At 49.0% G+C, this 16,383-nt stretch overlaps 1 protein-coding gene across 1 annotated transcript in view; it reads left to right on the top strand.

The window, feature by feature from the left end:
- Nucleotides 1-16,383, top strand: part of VWF (von Willebrand factor) — a 175,656-nt gene that overhangs the window by 81,847 nt on the left and 77,426 nt on the right. Inside the window, exons 19-22 of the mRNA XM_054442726.1 lie at nt 6,917-7,020; nt 8,581-8,719; nt 11,901-12,035; nt 14,001-14,147. Of these exons, the coding sequence (XP_054298701.1) occupies nt 6,917-7,020; nt 8,581-8,719; nt 11,901-12,035; nt 14,001-14,147 (525 nt within the window). The remainder of the gene's footprint in view (nt 1-6,916; nt 7,021-8,580; nt 8,720-11,900; nt 12,036-14,000; nt 14,148-16,383) is intronic.

The following is a 16,383-nucleotide window of genomic DNA, read 5'->3' as shown; positions in this document are numbered from 1 at the left end:
TGGGACCTGTCAATATTCTGTAGACAGAATGTGGACCCCATTACCAGTGTCTCCCAGGAAGGCTGGGATTGCAGTGTGAGAAGGACAGATGCTTACTTTTCTACTTCCCCTTCAACCCTTTCTTCTCCCAAACGGAGAGACCAACTCTTGTTAATTCTCCCCTCCTCTGTCTTAGCCTCTGAGGGTTTTGGAACTGTCTTTTCTGATGAGGAGAGCTAGTGATTGGCCAATGAGCACCTTTGAACTGGAAGGGTTGTTTGGTGCCTTAGCAGAAGGTGGATATCAGAAGGTGGATATCACGAAGGGTTTCTAAGGAGGGGAATCTCAGACCTGGGTAGGAACAAAAAATAGGAGAGGGCAGGGGAATCTTCCTTATTGCTCTTCTTTATCCCTGGGGCCTCTTATGTAGAGTGTCTTAGAGTTTTGGTGTGGGGGAGGCGTAGATCATTGTCTCTTCATCATACTCAGCAGGAGAAGGAACATCACTCAGAGGACTATGTCAGCGTCGGATATGCTTTGAAATGAACTTTTTTGTCATGAAGGAAAAAATACTGATAGCCTTAAATATTAATAACCACAATAATTATGACCCCAAATCCAAAAAAGAGGACAGTGAGACCTCAAATACAGGCTGTGGCTGTCCTGTTAGGTGCTGGCTGGCATTCCTGAAGCACTGGACATGCATTCTGAGGACAGCACTTGGATACCTGTCATGTGACGAGGTGACTCGCACTTCAGCCACAGGGGATTATAAACTCGCAAGTTCATGTTGTAAGAGATTGGGTTATTTTCACAACTGCTTCATTACGATGCCAGCGAATGTGCAAATTATTGAGGCCAGATTCGAGAGAGCAGAGAAGTCCGTGTAATTTATTAAGTGTGCGCAGCGTGCTGGCTGCAGCACGGGACACGTGTTCTTGGCCATAACACAAAGAAGATGGGCCTGGACTGGAAACACCCTGTTGGGCCCATCTGATGGTGCAGACATTATCCCTCGGGGTGTTCCTCTGTCCAGTCTGTCCCTTGTGAAGGGGCAGGGTTGTGGGATGTCACTAAGGGCTTGGGGAAGGGGTCACGGATTCTGCATTCTTCTGAGGACTTGACAGGGGAAAGGGAAGTGGCTTTTTCCTGGGGGCAGATCTACGGAGAGCAGAAAGAGTACCGAGCAGGAATGGGGTGCAGAGGGCAGACCCGTCAGGCCAGGCTTCCCTGCTTTCCCACTCTGTGCTCTTGCACAATCCTTCAGTCTTTACCGGAAGCCCAGTCACCTCATGTGTTATGCAGACACCTAATTCCTGTTCTGCCTCCATGACGCATGGCTGTGGGCCCCAAGGAGATGTGTGTGAAAGCATTTTAAAGCCAGAGAGTTCTACAGAAGTGTAGGAATAGCTTTCATTGTTGTTTCTGTAACTATCCAAGGCTGTCTCAGAGGCTGCACCCATCAGTTCCTCCTGCTGTCCATAGGAGAGACCTGTAAAGGACGCTTTTTCTTAGATTTCCAGCCTGCTGTGGACCCATGCTTTTGTAAATACAATAAAAATGAATTCTCATAAAAATAAAACAAAAGCAATGACAAAAATAATATGATCCCACCCAACTAAAAAATATTTTCAGCCAGGTGCAGTGGCTCACGCCTGTAATCCCAGCACTTTGGGAGGCTGAGGCGGGCAGATTACGAGGTCAGGAGATCGAGACCATCCCGGTAACACGGTGAAACCCTGTCTGTACTAAAAATACAAAAAACTAGCTGGGCGTGGTGGTGGGCACCTGTAGTCCCAGCTACTTGGGAGGCTGAGGCAGGAGAATGCCGTGAAGCCAGGAGGCGGAGGTTGCAGTGAGCTGAGATTGCACCACTGCACTCCAGCCTGAGCGACAGAGCGAGACTCCGTCTCAAAAAAAAAAAATTTTTTTTTTTTTTAATTTTTTCGAGACAAGAGTTTTGCTCTGTCGCCCAGGCTGCAGTGCAGTGGTGCGGTCTCTGCTCACTGCAACCCCCACCTCCCAGGTTCAAGTGATTCTTCTGCCTCAGCCTCCTGAGTAGCTGGGATTACAGGCGTACACGACCACACCCAGCTGATTTTTGTATTTTTAGTAGAGATGGGGTTTTGCCGTGTTGGCCAGGCTGGTCTCCAACTCCTGACCTCAGGTGGTCTGCCTGCCTCCATCTCCCAAAGTGCTGGGATTACTGGTGTGAGCCACCATGCCCGGCCTTAAAAAATGTTTTCTTTCCTTTTTTTCATGATCCCTAAATCTAAACTCTTACTTCCCACTTTTTATGACATATAACAGACATAACATCACTCTGCCAAATTTCCCTAAGATTTTCTAAACACTTTCTCTTAGTTTCTGTGCTTGCGTCCTCACAGGCTGGCCCTGGCCCAGGGAATGCACTTTGAGCAGCCCTGTTCTCAGCTGATGATTGTCTCTCCTCCTCTAAGGTGTCTCTCAGGGTCCCACCATATGCCCAGAAGCACCTGTTTGAAAATATTGCCGGGGGCAGAGAAAGAGCCCCTCTCTTTCTGATTTGTCCCAGGCCTGGCACCTGCTTAGAGCAGAGGTTTTCTGGTTGACCCCACGAGCTGCAGGCTGTATCTGCTCCTGCCATCATGCAAAGGTCTCCAGGCATGGGAATGAGGAGGATGGGGGTCCCTTTGCTAAGTGGTCCGCACCGTGATAAATGAAGGGCAGAGAAACCGCCTGGAAACGGCATGGTATCGGAACCTCACACTTCCAGGTTTGAATCCTGCCTCCTAATATCTACTTAAGTGAGTGGCAAGTCACTTAATATCTTGGCGTCTTAATTTTCTTATCTGTAAAATTGGCTTGCAGGCTGTTGGGAAGACTGGAGATGAGAGCAGCGAGCACATGGGAGGTGCTTAGTGAGTGGTGGTTTAATGACCACTAACTATTACAGTAAGTTCGTGGTGGGAAACGGTGAATCCTGGTATGAACAGAGATGCTGCAGGGAATTAGCACACACAGGAGCAACTTTTTAGATCCCAGTGTTCACTTTCTGAGACCCAGTGAATCGATAAAATGAGGGGGTTGTGCTGGAAGATCTCCCAGGTATTTTTCTCTAGTTCAGAAATTCTTGGAGCGATGCTTGCCTGAAGTGTCCATCTCTTTAAGTTAGAATATTACCTGCTACCACCACTAGGTGACAGCAAAGCACAACTCACTGCCCTGCTTACCCTTCCTGAGTCCGGCCACAGGGGTAACTCCGGGAGCATCCTAGAGGGCGGAGAAGAAGAAACCCTGAGGTCCCATTATGTCAGCCCCTTGTATCACACGGGAGGAGACTGAGGACAGAAAGGGAACAGAGCAGGGTCAAGCCTTCATAGTTGTATAGTGGAAATTCTGGTCTCCTGACTCCGAGACCAGGGCTCCTCCAATCTGAAACACTTAAGCTTCTGTCTGGGAGATGCTGACTTCCCGTTTGAAACCTAGCAGCTACATCTCCCAAACTGCTGGTATTAGGAGCCTCTTGGCGGCGAGAAGTGTGGTTATGTCCCTGATCCCAGGATGTCCAGTTTCCTCACTGGCCCCATATGAAGACTGAAGGAGTTGGGCACTGCTTCTTAAAGTTCAGAGCTTGGGTTCAAGGGCCCATCCAGAGGCGGCCTCACATGTGGGCGTTGCACATTTTAAAAGACCCAAGGAAGGGCCTATTTCAGGAATATCTCCTACATGGTCCACGATTTGTCACTCAGTCGGGCTTACTGAAATATAATAAGCAAAAATTCATTTTGGTTAACAAGTGAGAGGTTTAAACAAAGCAGAACCTCATAAGTCCTCATAGGAAGAGTCATCACGCTCAGCAGGAGTGCTTTAATCAGATCACTCTCCTCCTTGCAAACTTCTGGCTGAGTTCAGCTGCTTTGGCCTGAAAGTACTGATGGGGTAGGAGAATGAACGAGGGGCAGTTGGAAGGTAAAAAAGATTTTGGAGAGTGGGTCATGATGGTGTTCATGTATGGAGAGTTTGGGGACAATGGGGTCTTTTCAGAGAAAGGTAACAAGACCAGTTTTTTCCTACTTTATAATTTTCTTGGAGTGGACCAACACGTAGGACCACGTTCTCAGCCTGAGCCCTTTCGGACTGAAGATGTCATGAGTTGGTGAATGATGGGACGAGTATTTTTGCCAGGCTTTCTTCTGAAGTCTTCAGGGGACATTCATAGACTTTATCTTAGTAGCCTTCTGATGTCCCAAAGGAACAAACACTAGATGGAGGTGGTTCTCTTTGTTTTAACTGTGAGGTTTAAGTGACTTGCCACAAAATTTGATCAGGGACTGCTGCGCTGGCCTGCCCCGCCTCTCTGCACAGCTCCCCTCTGGGTCTGATCCGTCCCCTAAATCATCCCTTTATTTCCATGCTTGTGTACCTCCATGAATTTCCACCTCCCTGAATGTCTTTGCTGCTTTGGGATTCTCTGGGTGTTTTTAGCTGGGCTATTGTTACCTGCTCTTCTCTCCCAAGTCAGGAAGTCTCATGCTGTGTCCTGGAAACCCTTTCCTCTCATTGAAGGTTATGTTTTGTCTCCTCTCCAGCTCTCTTATGACCTAACTTCACACCACTGTGGCCTTCATAGCAGTCCTCACTTAATAATATCAAGGTCCTGTTATAATATTGCTGTCCATGAATTAATAACCTCCTCTTGCTAACACAAGTCAGGGAAGAGAGCAGCCATGTGGTTTGCAGTGGGTGCTCAGAAGGAGGAGGAGGTGGCGGCTGCAGTCATGGCGTTGTTATCTCACACCTGAGCTGGGACTGGAGTGTTCTGTCTGCTGGAGGAGCGCTGGGCTTCCATAGACCCACACCTGGGTGACAGGAGGGTCTCCCTGAGCTGTGAATGCACGGTGGGTTGTCCCATGGGTTGAATGTCATGGCGAGAGGTAAAAACATGCAGCATGCAGACCAAGAGGCCTGGGAGCCCCCAACCCGGCCTGCCCAAGGGTGAGGGGCAACACGTGCTGCTGAGGTAAAGGGGAGCTTGGCTGTGTTTCCTGGAGACCATCCCTGCACTTATGTCCCACGTGGTATTTGCCACAGGGAGGTGTATTATCTGGTTTCCGTTGAGTGTAAGGTATCCGTGGGATGCCTCTGTCATTCTTATAGCAGCCACTAGGTGGCCACTAGGCGGCCTCAGGCTTAAGTCAGAGCTAACACTGGATGGGGCGATGTGGAAATGAACCCTAATTGTGACATAGGCTTTGAATGCTCTGCTGGAGAGAGGTTTTTCAGCCCCTCCCAGCTCCTACCAAGGTGTCATCTTCCCTACTGGGTGCCTAAGCACATTCCCTCCCAAGAACAGTGGTTCAGGTAAGAGCTACGGAGAGTGCGGTCAACCTGCATCTTATGCTCTGCGCTGTCATCCTGCCCCATCAGCTGGGCTTCCAGAGACGCGGGAACACCTCCTGAGGTTGGGTGAAGGTGGCATTAAGTAGTGGAGGATTCTTCCTATTTCCCTCCCCCCAACTGCCCCAACACACACATGCTCACATGCTCACGTACGATTCTAGCCTGGGTCCTTGAAAGCCCTTTGTTCAGCCCAAGATTGCCCTGTTCCTAGGGATTTGTCCAGCTCCAGGCCTGGGAGCTCAGGCTTGTCTGGGGAGTGACTGAGTCATGTGGAGCTGGAGCTGTTCAGACTGGGAGCTTCTCACCCTGCAGGGAGCTCTGGAGCCAAGGTGCCACAGTCCTTCACCTGGGGGTGACCCAGGCCTCTTTGAGAGCCCCCAAGGCTAGGCCACACCAGGGCAGGCACCCAGGGCTGCGGCCTGGAGTCGGGACAGAAGCGTGTCCGCATGTTGAGCTCAGAGTGGGTTTGGCTGACTCTTCCTGAGCCCACTGGGGCTGGTGGTTCTTAGTTCTTTTTGTTCCCCAGCCCCAACAGACCTGAGGAGTACAACATGCTCATGTAAGTAGTTTCCCGAGGGGCGAGGACGGGGAAGTAGAGCATACCCCGTGGAGAGTGAACTGGGATACGGGAGACTGGGCAGGAGGGGGCCTGTGGCTTGGACCAGCCCCCAGACTCTAGTTCTGATCGATTCTTACTTATGCCCAATATTTGGCCCTCACCTCCAGAGTATTAAGTACATATTAATTTTATTCAATATAGTGTTCATTTTCTTTAATTATAAACATAATACATGCTCATTGAAGAATACTTGGAAAAAAATTTTAAAACCGAAAAAGAAAATAAAATCCTCCCACTCGCCTATCCCAGCTCACCACCTGGAGGCAGATTCTGTATTTCCTTCTAGTCTTTTGTGAAATATATATGAATTTGGAACCATATGTATATACAGTTTTTCTTCCTATGTTAAAAATTAACAGCATAAGTATTTCTCACTTCATTTAAGATTCTTCCAAAGGAGCATTGTAATAGCACCATAGGATACTGGCGCCTGGCGATTCCTTAATGGATTTAGTCATTTTCCTATTAAGTGTTTCCAATTTTTTTTTGCAATGATAAATAATTCTCCATCAATCTTTGTCCATAATTCTATTTCCCTCAGAGAAATCCTTTCCTTGGGATGGCTGGGTGTAAGAATATGTGCATTTCAAGGCCTCTGGATGTGATTTTTTGAAGTACCTTTGCAAAAGTGTCCAGGTTACAGTGCCCCAGCAGGGCACGAGAGGGCAGAGGGCAGTCAGTGTCTTTAGTTGACAGGGAGGAGCCGTGTAGATGGGAACCCATGTTTGCCAAGCCCCGGCCTGGGCATGGGATCCGTGTCCTGGCTTGGCCTGCAGTGGAAGCTGTCCCCCTGGCTCAGCCCTGGTCCTGGTGCCGGTCCCAGTGCTGGGCTTACACGTAGGCTCAAGTCTCCAACAACACTTCCCGGAGTGGGCTGGAGGAGGGCTGTAGATCAGTCACTGTGGCCCTGAAGACTTTTGGATTCTTTTCTCTTAGGTCCGGCATGAAAACAGATGTGTGGCCCTGGAAAGGTGTCCCTGCTTCCATCAGGGCAAGGAGTATGCCCCCGGAGAAACAGTGAAGATTGGCTGCAACACTTGGTGAGGCCCAGTGAGGGGCTGCGCTGGGGACCCAGGCCCTGCGGGTGGAGTGAGGGCGCACGCGGCCACAGGACCTTCCGCACTTGCCTCCAGCCCCCTGCGGGAACCTGGTTACTCTCTGCCTTTCCTCCGTGCCTGTGTTTCTCCATCTGTAAAATGGGGAGAATCTTTTTCATCACCTGTGTCCATCCTGCGTAGACACTATTCAACAGGTTAGTACAGTAGCCCTTATCCGAAATGCTTGGGACCACAACTGTTTTGGATTTTGGATTATTTTGGACTTTGAAATATTTGCATATACATAATGAGGTGTCTTAGGGATGGGACCCAAGTCTAAACATGATATTTATTTATGGTTCATACATACCTTATGCACATAGCCTGAGGGTAAGTTTATACAATATTTTAAATATGTATTTAATGTGTATTCAGTATTTTTAATGTTTGTACATGAAACAAAGTTTTGTGTACATTGAACCATCAGAAAGTAAAGGTGTCACCCTCTCAGCCACCCATGTGGTGTCATGTTGGTGCTCAAAGTTTTGGGTTTCAGAACATTTTGGACTTCAGAGTTTTGGATTAGGAATGCTCAGCTTGTATTTGTGTTCAGGGAGATGGGCCCCAGGAAAGACAGGGACCTCGCCCCACCAGTCATTGCATTTGTGGCCAAGCTGCCAGTGGGTACGGGGTCTGGAGGGTCCTTTCCTTGCAGGCCTTACACTGCCCATGAGCACATCGTGAGTGTGCTTGTAATGGCGTGGTTTGAGGTGAGGGTGGCTGGTTGCCTTTTCCCTTTTCCTTGGCCATCCTACACGTAACCCCTCACCCTGCTCATTCACCCTGCCTTTGACTTGGTGGCTGTGCACAGCCTTGGAAAGAGGCCTACTGGACAGAGGTAGAGAGGGCTGTCTCTTGGGCTTGAGGTCTGAGCTTACCACCTCTGATGCACAAGTGGGCTTCCTGATGTTAGCTCTGGTTATGGGTGGTGGCAGGGTGAGACACGTGGCAGTGGGCAGATCACTATAGATTTTAACATGTAGCTACGTACATGTTAACGTGTAGCTATGCACACAGAACCGCTCCTGGCAGAAGTGCGTGCTTCATCACTCTTTTCCAGACTCTGGGCTTTCCCGCTGTTCTGTCTTGTTTTTCCCATTAGCCTCAGGCTTTCAACATCAGTGTGTCTGTTTTACAGAGACCCTGTGGCCAATCTCAGGTAGATGTGGCTTCCAGGGTGAGGCTGATCGAATTCATAACAGGATGCCTAAAGAGCGTCTGGTCCTCCTCCCTGGCTGCCTGGCTCACTTTGGACAACCCCTTCCCTTCTTTGCCTCAGTTTCCCCCTTTTAGGGGGAGCCACTAGGCTTCCCTGTCTCCTGCTGGGCCCCGTGCTGGGCCTATGAAGTCCACACTCCACACTACAGGTCCTCAACTTCTTGGGCTTCCTGGAGGGTTGGGAGGCACCCAGAGTATTCTGTGTTCCTTCATTGTCTCTATTGCCCAGATGGGCCCTCAAACCCAAGGTGTCCAACTTGTCATCCCTGCCATGACTGCTCCTAGTGTCTGTCGGGACCGGAAGTGGAACTGCACAGACCATGTGTGTGATGCCACGTGCTCCACGATCGGCATGGCCCACTACCTCACCTTTGACGGGCTCAAATACATGTTCCCCGGGGAATGCCAGTACGTTCTGGTGCAGGTGAGAGGTGGGGAGATGGGGAGATGGGGAGAGGGTGCTGTCTCTTTCTAGGAGGGGTGGGAGGCGTGGCCTCAGGTTAGGTTCTGCGGGTCTGTCTGCAGAAACAACTCTGGGGTCTGGTTTCTACTGGAGTATTTTCCAGTCCTTCACAGAAGTGCCTGAAGCGGTAGGGGATTTGAAGCTCAAAGTGGTTGTGCATTTTCCCTCTGCTCACCTGGGGACTTATAAAACGAGACAGAAGCTTGTTTGTTGTTGAGGATTGGTGTGGGAGAAAGGCTACTGCCAGTCCACATTAGCACAGATGTGGAATTAGAAAAAGGCATCTGTTCCTTCTGGTAGACACAGCCTCAGTCAGGGTGCATAGCTCAGGGAGTGGGTTGGGCTGGGAAGTCAGTCCCGCTCAGCCCCCCTTCCAGCACCCTGGGCAGGTGCACAGTCTGCAGGTGTTGTGCAGTGGCCCTGGACGGGGGGATGGTTGAAATGACCCCTGGAGTTTGCTTCCCACGGTATGGCTTTGTGGAATTCTCTGCCATTTTAATGTCTAACTTGATACAATTCAGAATGGGAGGAGTGGGGAGCGTGGACACAGGAAAGTCATCCTGCCCAGCAGATGACAACGAGTCCAGGAATCCTCACCGGTGAGTGTGGGCAGCAGCCCCTCCGCCTCCCACTCCTCACTGCGTGGATTCTTGTAAGTTTCTCTTACTGGTTGACATCAACTGTGTAAGCAAGGAAGTATGAGTGCTTTTCTCACCAGAGCTGAGGCACTGTGCTCTGTGAAGCTTTAAACAAATATGGTCCCTCTGTCTCCATTCCCAGGAGGAGGAGGGGTGGGGGCTTGGTGTGGTCTGAATGGAAGACCACAAACCCATAGGAGCCCCAGCCCCAGAGGCTGAGTTGCAGGAGCTGGTGAGTCAGGCAGCGTGGGTGACTGTGGACCGACCACTTGTGTAGAGCATGCTGGGCATGGGGCGGAGCCAGCAGCAGCCTCCGCAGTCCCCACCTCACACCTGGGCTGGCCCAGAGAGGCAGGCAGTGTGCTGGGGACACGGGGCATGCAGACCAGGCAATGAACCTGTGAGCCGGGGGGTATGCGCCCCTCTAGAGCTTTCCCAGAGATTCTATATGGAAGCTTCCCAGCCTCAGCAGCAAAAGACAAGGTGACACCAGCTTTGCAGAACAACTACCCAGCCCATTTCATATCTGAATATCCAGGAAAACATTAATTCAGTGCAGCAAGGACCAGACAGCTGGTCAGCATCTGCTGCTCCCAGCCCTTCCCTGCCCAGGCCAGCTTTCCCAAGTGGACCAGTTTTAAAGACTCCCCCTCCAAACGGTGCCCTGCGTGTGTGTGGCTTGTTTTCCTTTCCTACAGCTGGTTCTGTTGTCTTCTGATGCATTGTCCTGGGGCCCCTCCCATTTCTGCCATCCTCCTTTGGGGAGTATCATCAAGACCTAACTCCCTCTTTCAGAAAGCTGAAGATAAGAACAAATAAAGCACTTACACCCTTGTTTCCTCTTTTAACCTTCGCCGTGCATCAGCCTAACACAAAGCCATTTAACCTGACAATTCCATTAAGTTGAATGGAATCTTACAGAGGTCAGATTGTGTGTGTTGTATGGACATACGTATGCATGTATGTGTGCATGTGTGTATGCATGAGCATGTGTGTGTGTATGTGTGTGGGTGTGTGCATGTGCGTGTGTGTGACTGTGTGAATGAGTACATGGGTATATGTGTGTGTATGCGTGAGCATGTGTGTGTGTGTATGGCTACGTGTGTGTGTGTGTGTATGCATGTGCGTGTGTGTGAGTACCTGGGTGCATGTGTGTATGCGTTAGCATGTGTGTGAGTATGTGTGTATGGATATGTGTGTGTGTATGCATGTGTGTGAGTGTGTATGAGTACATGGGTGTATGTGTGAGCATGTGTGTGAGTGTATGTGTGTATGAGTACATGGGTGCATGTGTATGTGTGTTTGAGTGCATGTGCCTGTGTGTATATGGGTGTATGTGTGTGTGTCGGTGTGTGTATCAGAAAAGTAAGTGGTTTGCTCAGTGTTACCAATAAGTGGCAGAATCAAGATTCACACCTTGTTTTTATTTTTTATTTTTTTTTGAGACGGAGTCTCGCTCTGTCGCCCAGGCTGGAGTGCAGTGGCACGATCTCGGCTCACTGCAAGCTCCGCCTTCCGGGTTCATGCAATTCTCCTGCCTCGGCCTCCTGAGTAGCTGGGACTACAGGCGCCCGCCACCATGCCTGGCTAATTTTTTTTGTATTTCTAGTAGAGGCGGGGTTTCACTGTGTTAACCAGGATGGTCTCGATCTCCTGACCTCGTGATCCGCCCGCCTCAGCCTCCCAAAGTGCTGGGATTACAGGCGTGGGCCACCATGCCTAGCCTCTTTTTTCTTTTCTTTTCTTTTTTTTTTGAGATGGAGTCTCGCTCTGTCGCCAGGCTGGAGTGCAGTGGTGTGATCTCGGCTCACTGCAACCTCCGCCTCCTGGGTTCAAGCGACACACTTTGTTTTTCTAAGCTGAACATTTTATCTTTTTTTTAAATCACACCACAATAATAGCCACCATGGGGGAGGTATTTGCCAGGAATGTGTCTCTTTTTGCTTAATTTTCTATGCAATTGACCAACAAGGACCAGAGCTCCTTATCCTCTCTACTCATCTCGACCTGGTAGCTCAGGATCCATGGAGCTGTGTCAAACCATCTTTGGTTCCATTTCTGGGCCAGCAGTTCAGAGGGATTCAACCAGAATTTAGACCCACAAAGTGCCCTGTGGTCAAACTGTCCCAGTTACCTGGGTGGGAGTCTAGGCAAGGCTCCAGTGGGACTCTAATGGGCTCTAGGCAAGGCCTTTGAGCCTGATGCATCCATCAAAGCAGGCCACATGTCACTTTCCCTCCCTCTCCCTCCTTCCCCACCCCCACCCCACTCACTGCAGGCACCTGGCTCATCTGTCGTGGGCAAGGTTGACACACCTGAGGGCATTCACCTGGGCATATCCCCTGTCCCCCAGACACACACAGAGACACATATGCGCAGCCATGGACATGGCAAGATCCCATCCCGTGACACATACTCAAAGGCCTGTGATGAAGAGATGCCAATCTTCTGGTCTGGTGAGAGCCAGTGGGGATAATGGTCTCCTGGCACTCCTCTTTCCCCAGGATTACTGCGGCAGTAACCCTGGGACCTTTCGGATCCTAGTGGGGAATGAGGGATGCAGCCACCCCTCAGTGAAATGCGAGAAACGGGTCACCATCCTGGTGGAGGGAGGAGAGATTGAGCTGTTCGACGGGGAGGTAAGTGCAGCCTCATCTCTTCCACCCTCATGTCCTGCTTTGTGCTTCTGTCACTTAATAGGAACATTTTCCAAGCATTCATTTAGAACTTGTGTGAATGGAATAATGCACAGCCGTTAAAGAGGATGAGGCAGAGCTATTGCAACTGACCGTGACGTATTATTTTATGAGAAGAACAAGTGGCAGAACAATAAGGATGACACAATCCCATTTTAGCCACAGTGCAGAGTGTGTGTGAAGGATGTGCACGTGTGTCTGCACAAACATGGGAAGAACCAGTGCTCACCTCTGGAGTAGGGTGGGGACTGGAGAGTAGCCGGGCTTTCTTTGTGTGTGTGTGTATGTGTGTGTGTGTATGAAGTGATGATGTTGCGGGATATGTTTCATATGTTTTTCTGTTCTTTTCAGATAAACATTTTTTTTTTTGAGGGAGTCTTGCTCTTTCGCCCAGGCTGGAGTGTAGTGGTGTGAGCTCTCTGCTCACTTCAACCTCCACCTCCAGGGTTTAAGCAATTATCCTGCATCAGCCTCCTTAGTAGCTGGGACTACAGGTGTACGTCACCATGCCCGGCTAATTTCTTGTATTTTTTGTAGAGATAGGATTTCGCCATGTTGGCCAGGCTGGTCTCGAACTCCAGACTCCAGGTGATCTACCTGCCTTGGCCTCCCAAAGTGCTGAGATTACAGGCGTGAGCCACCACGCCCAGCCAGATAAACATTTTTAAAGGAGCTCAAAAGAGGAGTAAACTGATTCAGTCCCCTGTGTACTAAGAACTTAAAAAGTAGTTCTCATAAGTGTACACAAGACTCCCTTAGGAGATCTTGTTTAAAATGTGGATCCTGGAGCTCCATCCTCCATCCTACTGACTCAGTAGGGCCCAGGAACCTGTGTTTAAAGTTGCAGGTCATCCCCAGGCTACAGTTTTGGATCAGCTGCTCTGACTACATGGAGTGCTGTGGAGACCCAGGCTCTGGGCACAAACTTGTCCTGGTATCTTGATTTTCTCCCATGGCCTCAGCCTGCATCTCTGCCGCCTTCCAAATACCCACCATTGACAGCAGGGGCTGGGAGGTGAATTCTTCACCATTATGGAAGAAAACTGCTTAGCAAGCATAACGTATTAACTGTGAGTCAGCAGTGTCAACTCCATTTCAAAGAACAGCTCTATTTAGGGCAGAGTGGCAGTGATGACGCCGAACAGGAGGTGTGCAGACATGTGAGGGATAGATTTGCACATGTGATTAGCTCTGCATGTGATATGTTACTAACGAGAGGAGCTCTGCAAAGGGGTGATGGCGGTTCTCAGCCTCAGCCTCAGTCTGATGAATTGGAGAGTCCGTCACGCATGCTGAAATGGGCCTCCAGGGTGCAGCACTGGCAGGGATTGGGCCAAGTCAGAGGCTCAGGTCAGAGCCCTTCTTGAACCTGTGGTGTGTGAGTCCCGGCACTAGCACTGAGCACCTCAGTTTCCTTTTTCTTCAGCTCTGTCTCCTGATGACAGTGGCTCTGGGGAGGGGGAGGTGGTGGGATACAAGAAAGGTGAGAGTCTACTGCATATTTTTATAGAGGAATAGATTTTTAAACAATTGACTAGAGATGCTTAAAATCATTGCCATGTTGAAAACCTATCTAGGAGACCACTATATTTAATGACTAATTGTCAATAAAATACCTGCTCATTGGTTTCATAGTACTTTCATTTCATAGTCATGATTTTGCTGCTACCTCTGTTACTGTCTCTTGGTCATGGATGCCTGGAGAGTGGTGGTGGTGAGATGGTCACAGCCATGTCCTGGCATGGGGCTGGCCCTACAGGGGTGCAGTGGCAGGTGGGGTCCTGGAGGGGTGATGGTGCCTGCACTCGTGGGCACTGAAGACAGATGGGCAGGTGTAGAGTGGAGGGAGGATCTGGCTGTTGAGCCTGCCCTTCATCCTTCCGGATTTCTTGCTTTGTCTTCCTCCAGGTGAATGTGAAGAGGCCCATGAAGGATGAGACTCACTTTGAGGTGGTGGAGTCTGGCCGGTACATCATTCTGCTGCTGGGCAAAGCCCTCTCCGTGGTCTGGGATCACCACCTGAGCATCTCCGTGGTCCTGAAGCAGACATACCAGGTCAGTGGCTTTCTTGCTTCATCTTGTTGGGGACTTGGCCTTTGGAGTGTTTTCTGCTCCCTGATTGTAGGTCTCTAAGGACTTGCTTTATGAATCTGGGTGCTCCTGTGTTGGGTGTATATATATTTAGGATAGTTAGCTCTTCTTGTTGAATTGATCCCTTTACCATTATCTAATGGCCTTTCTTGTCTCTTTTGATCTTTGTCGGTTCAAAGTCTGTTTTATCAGAGACTAGGATTGCAACCCCTGCTTTTTTTTTTTTTTGCCTTCCATTTGCTTGGTAGATCTTCCTCCCTCCCTTTATTTTGAGCCTATGTGCATCTTTGCAGGTGAGATGGGTTTCCTGAATACAGCACACTGATGGGTCTTGACTCTTTATCCAATTTGCCAGTCTGTGTCTTTTAACTGGAGCATTAAGCCCATTTACATTTAAGGTTAATATTGTTGTGTGTGAATTTGATCCTGTCATTATGATGTTCGCTGGTTATTTTGCCCGTTAATTGATACAGTTTCTTCATAGCATCGATGGTCTTTACAATTTGGCATGTTTTTGCAGTGGCTGGTACAGGTTGTTTCTTTCCATGTTTAGTGCTTCCTTCAGGAGCTCTTGTAAGGCAGACCTGGTGGTGACAAAATCTCTCAGCATTTGCTTGTCTGTAAAGGATTTTATTTCTCTTTCACTTATGAAGCTTAGTGTGGCTGGATATGAAATTCTGAGTTGAAAATTCTTTTCTTTAAGAATGTTGAATATTGGTCCCCCCCTCTCTTCTGGCTTGTAGGGTTTCTGCCAAGAGATCTGCTATTAGTCTGATGGGCTTCCCTTTGTGGGTAACTTGACCTTTCTCTCTGGCTGCCCTTAACACTTTTTCCTTCATTTCAACCTGGTGAATCTGACAATTATGTGTCTTGGGGTTGCTCTTCTCGAGGAGTATCTTTGTGGTGTTCTCTGTATTTCCTGAATCTGAATGACAATATCAACTTTTCTTTAGGTTTCTTAACCTAAAGCAGCAAACCAATCATGCACAATATTATTATAACACTGCAGACCATTCTAGGGTGTTGCCTTATCATTGAGTCATGGGCCAGCATGTTTTGAGAGCTATTTGTAAAATTGCTAATAACCAACTTTTGAGAATGGTTCCACTATTTAGGGTCCAACAGTTTGTTGGAACTTGAATGATTTCTTTAAGTGGCATGTATGTGACAAGTGGCTCTGGCTACTCTGGCTGCTGGTTTAGTCAGGCAGGAATGGCCTCCACAGCCTCCCTGATAACACCATTTTCAGCTTGTACAAGCCAGTGAGGCAGCACTGCCCTCACTTCTCTGTGGCAGCCCATCTCATTCCCAGAAAGTATTAACAATTCATTCATTCATTTATTCAACAAATACTAAGTTACTGTATGTGTCAAACATTGTCCTAAGTGCTGTGGATACAGCAGGGGAAAAAAGTCAGGGGAAAAAAGTTTTTTTGTTTAGGGGTGTGTGTGTGTGTGTGTGTGTGTATGTGTCTTCCATGTATTTTTTTTTTATTGCTGCTATAACAAATCACCAAAAACTTGATAGCTTAAAACAACACAAATTTATTATCATATGGTTCTGGAGGTCAGAAAGCTAAAATTGGTGGGCAGGGCTGCATTCCTCCTAGAGGCTCTGAGAGAGGTCCCTTTTCTTGCCTTTTTTACATTCTGGAGGCTGCCTGCATTCTTGGCTTGTGGCCCCATCCTCCATATTCAATGCTGGCAACGTAGCATCTTCCACTCTTTTTCTCTCTTTCTGCTTCTCTCTGTCACAGCACCTTTTGAACTCTGACCCTTCTGCCTCCCTCTGATCAGACCCTGTGATGACATTCGGCCCACACAGATAATCCAGGATAAACTCTTCATCTCCTGGGAGCCACTGTTTTGCCTTCCATAATCCCGGTGCAGATTATATCCTAGCGGGAATGTTACTGTAGATAGTTTGGGCTGATGGGCCCTGTGAAGAGGGGATGTAAAAGCACAGTCTTTGGGGAAGGGAGGGAATGAGTCATGCCAGTATCTAGGGGAGAGAGTTTAGGCAGATGGAACAGCAAGTGCCGAGGCCCTAAAGTGGTAGGTGTCTGCAGTGGTTGTACAAGGAGGTCAGTGTGGCTGCAGAGGAGGGACTTGGGGGTAATGGTAGTTCATGAGGGCAGGGAGGGGCAGTAGCCATACCATGGGGGCTTCTAGGCCATGGGAAGATCGTTGGCCTTTTTGTC

The sequence above is a fragment of the Pongo pygmaeus genome, chromosome 10, assembly GCF_028885625.2.
Source record: "Pongo pygmaeus isolate AG05252 chromosome 10, NHGRI_mPonPyg2-v2.0_pri, whole genome shotgun sequence".
In the NCBI taxonomy this organism is placed as follows: Eukaryota; Metazoa; Chordata; class Mammalia; order Primates; family Hominidae; genus Pongo; species Pongo pygmaeus.
Note: the sequence above shows the minus strand (reverse complement) of the source record. Positions and strands in the feature narration are given on the sequence as shown.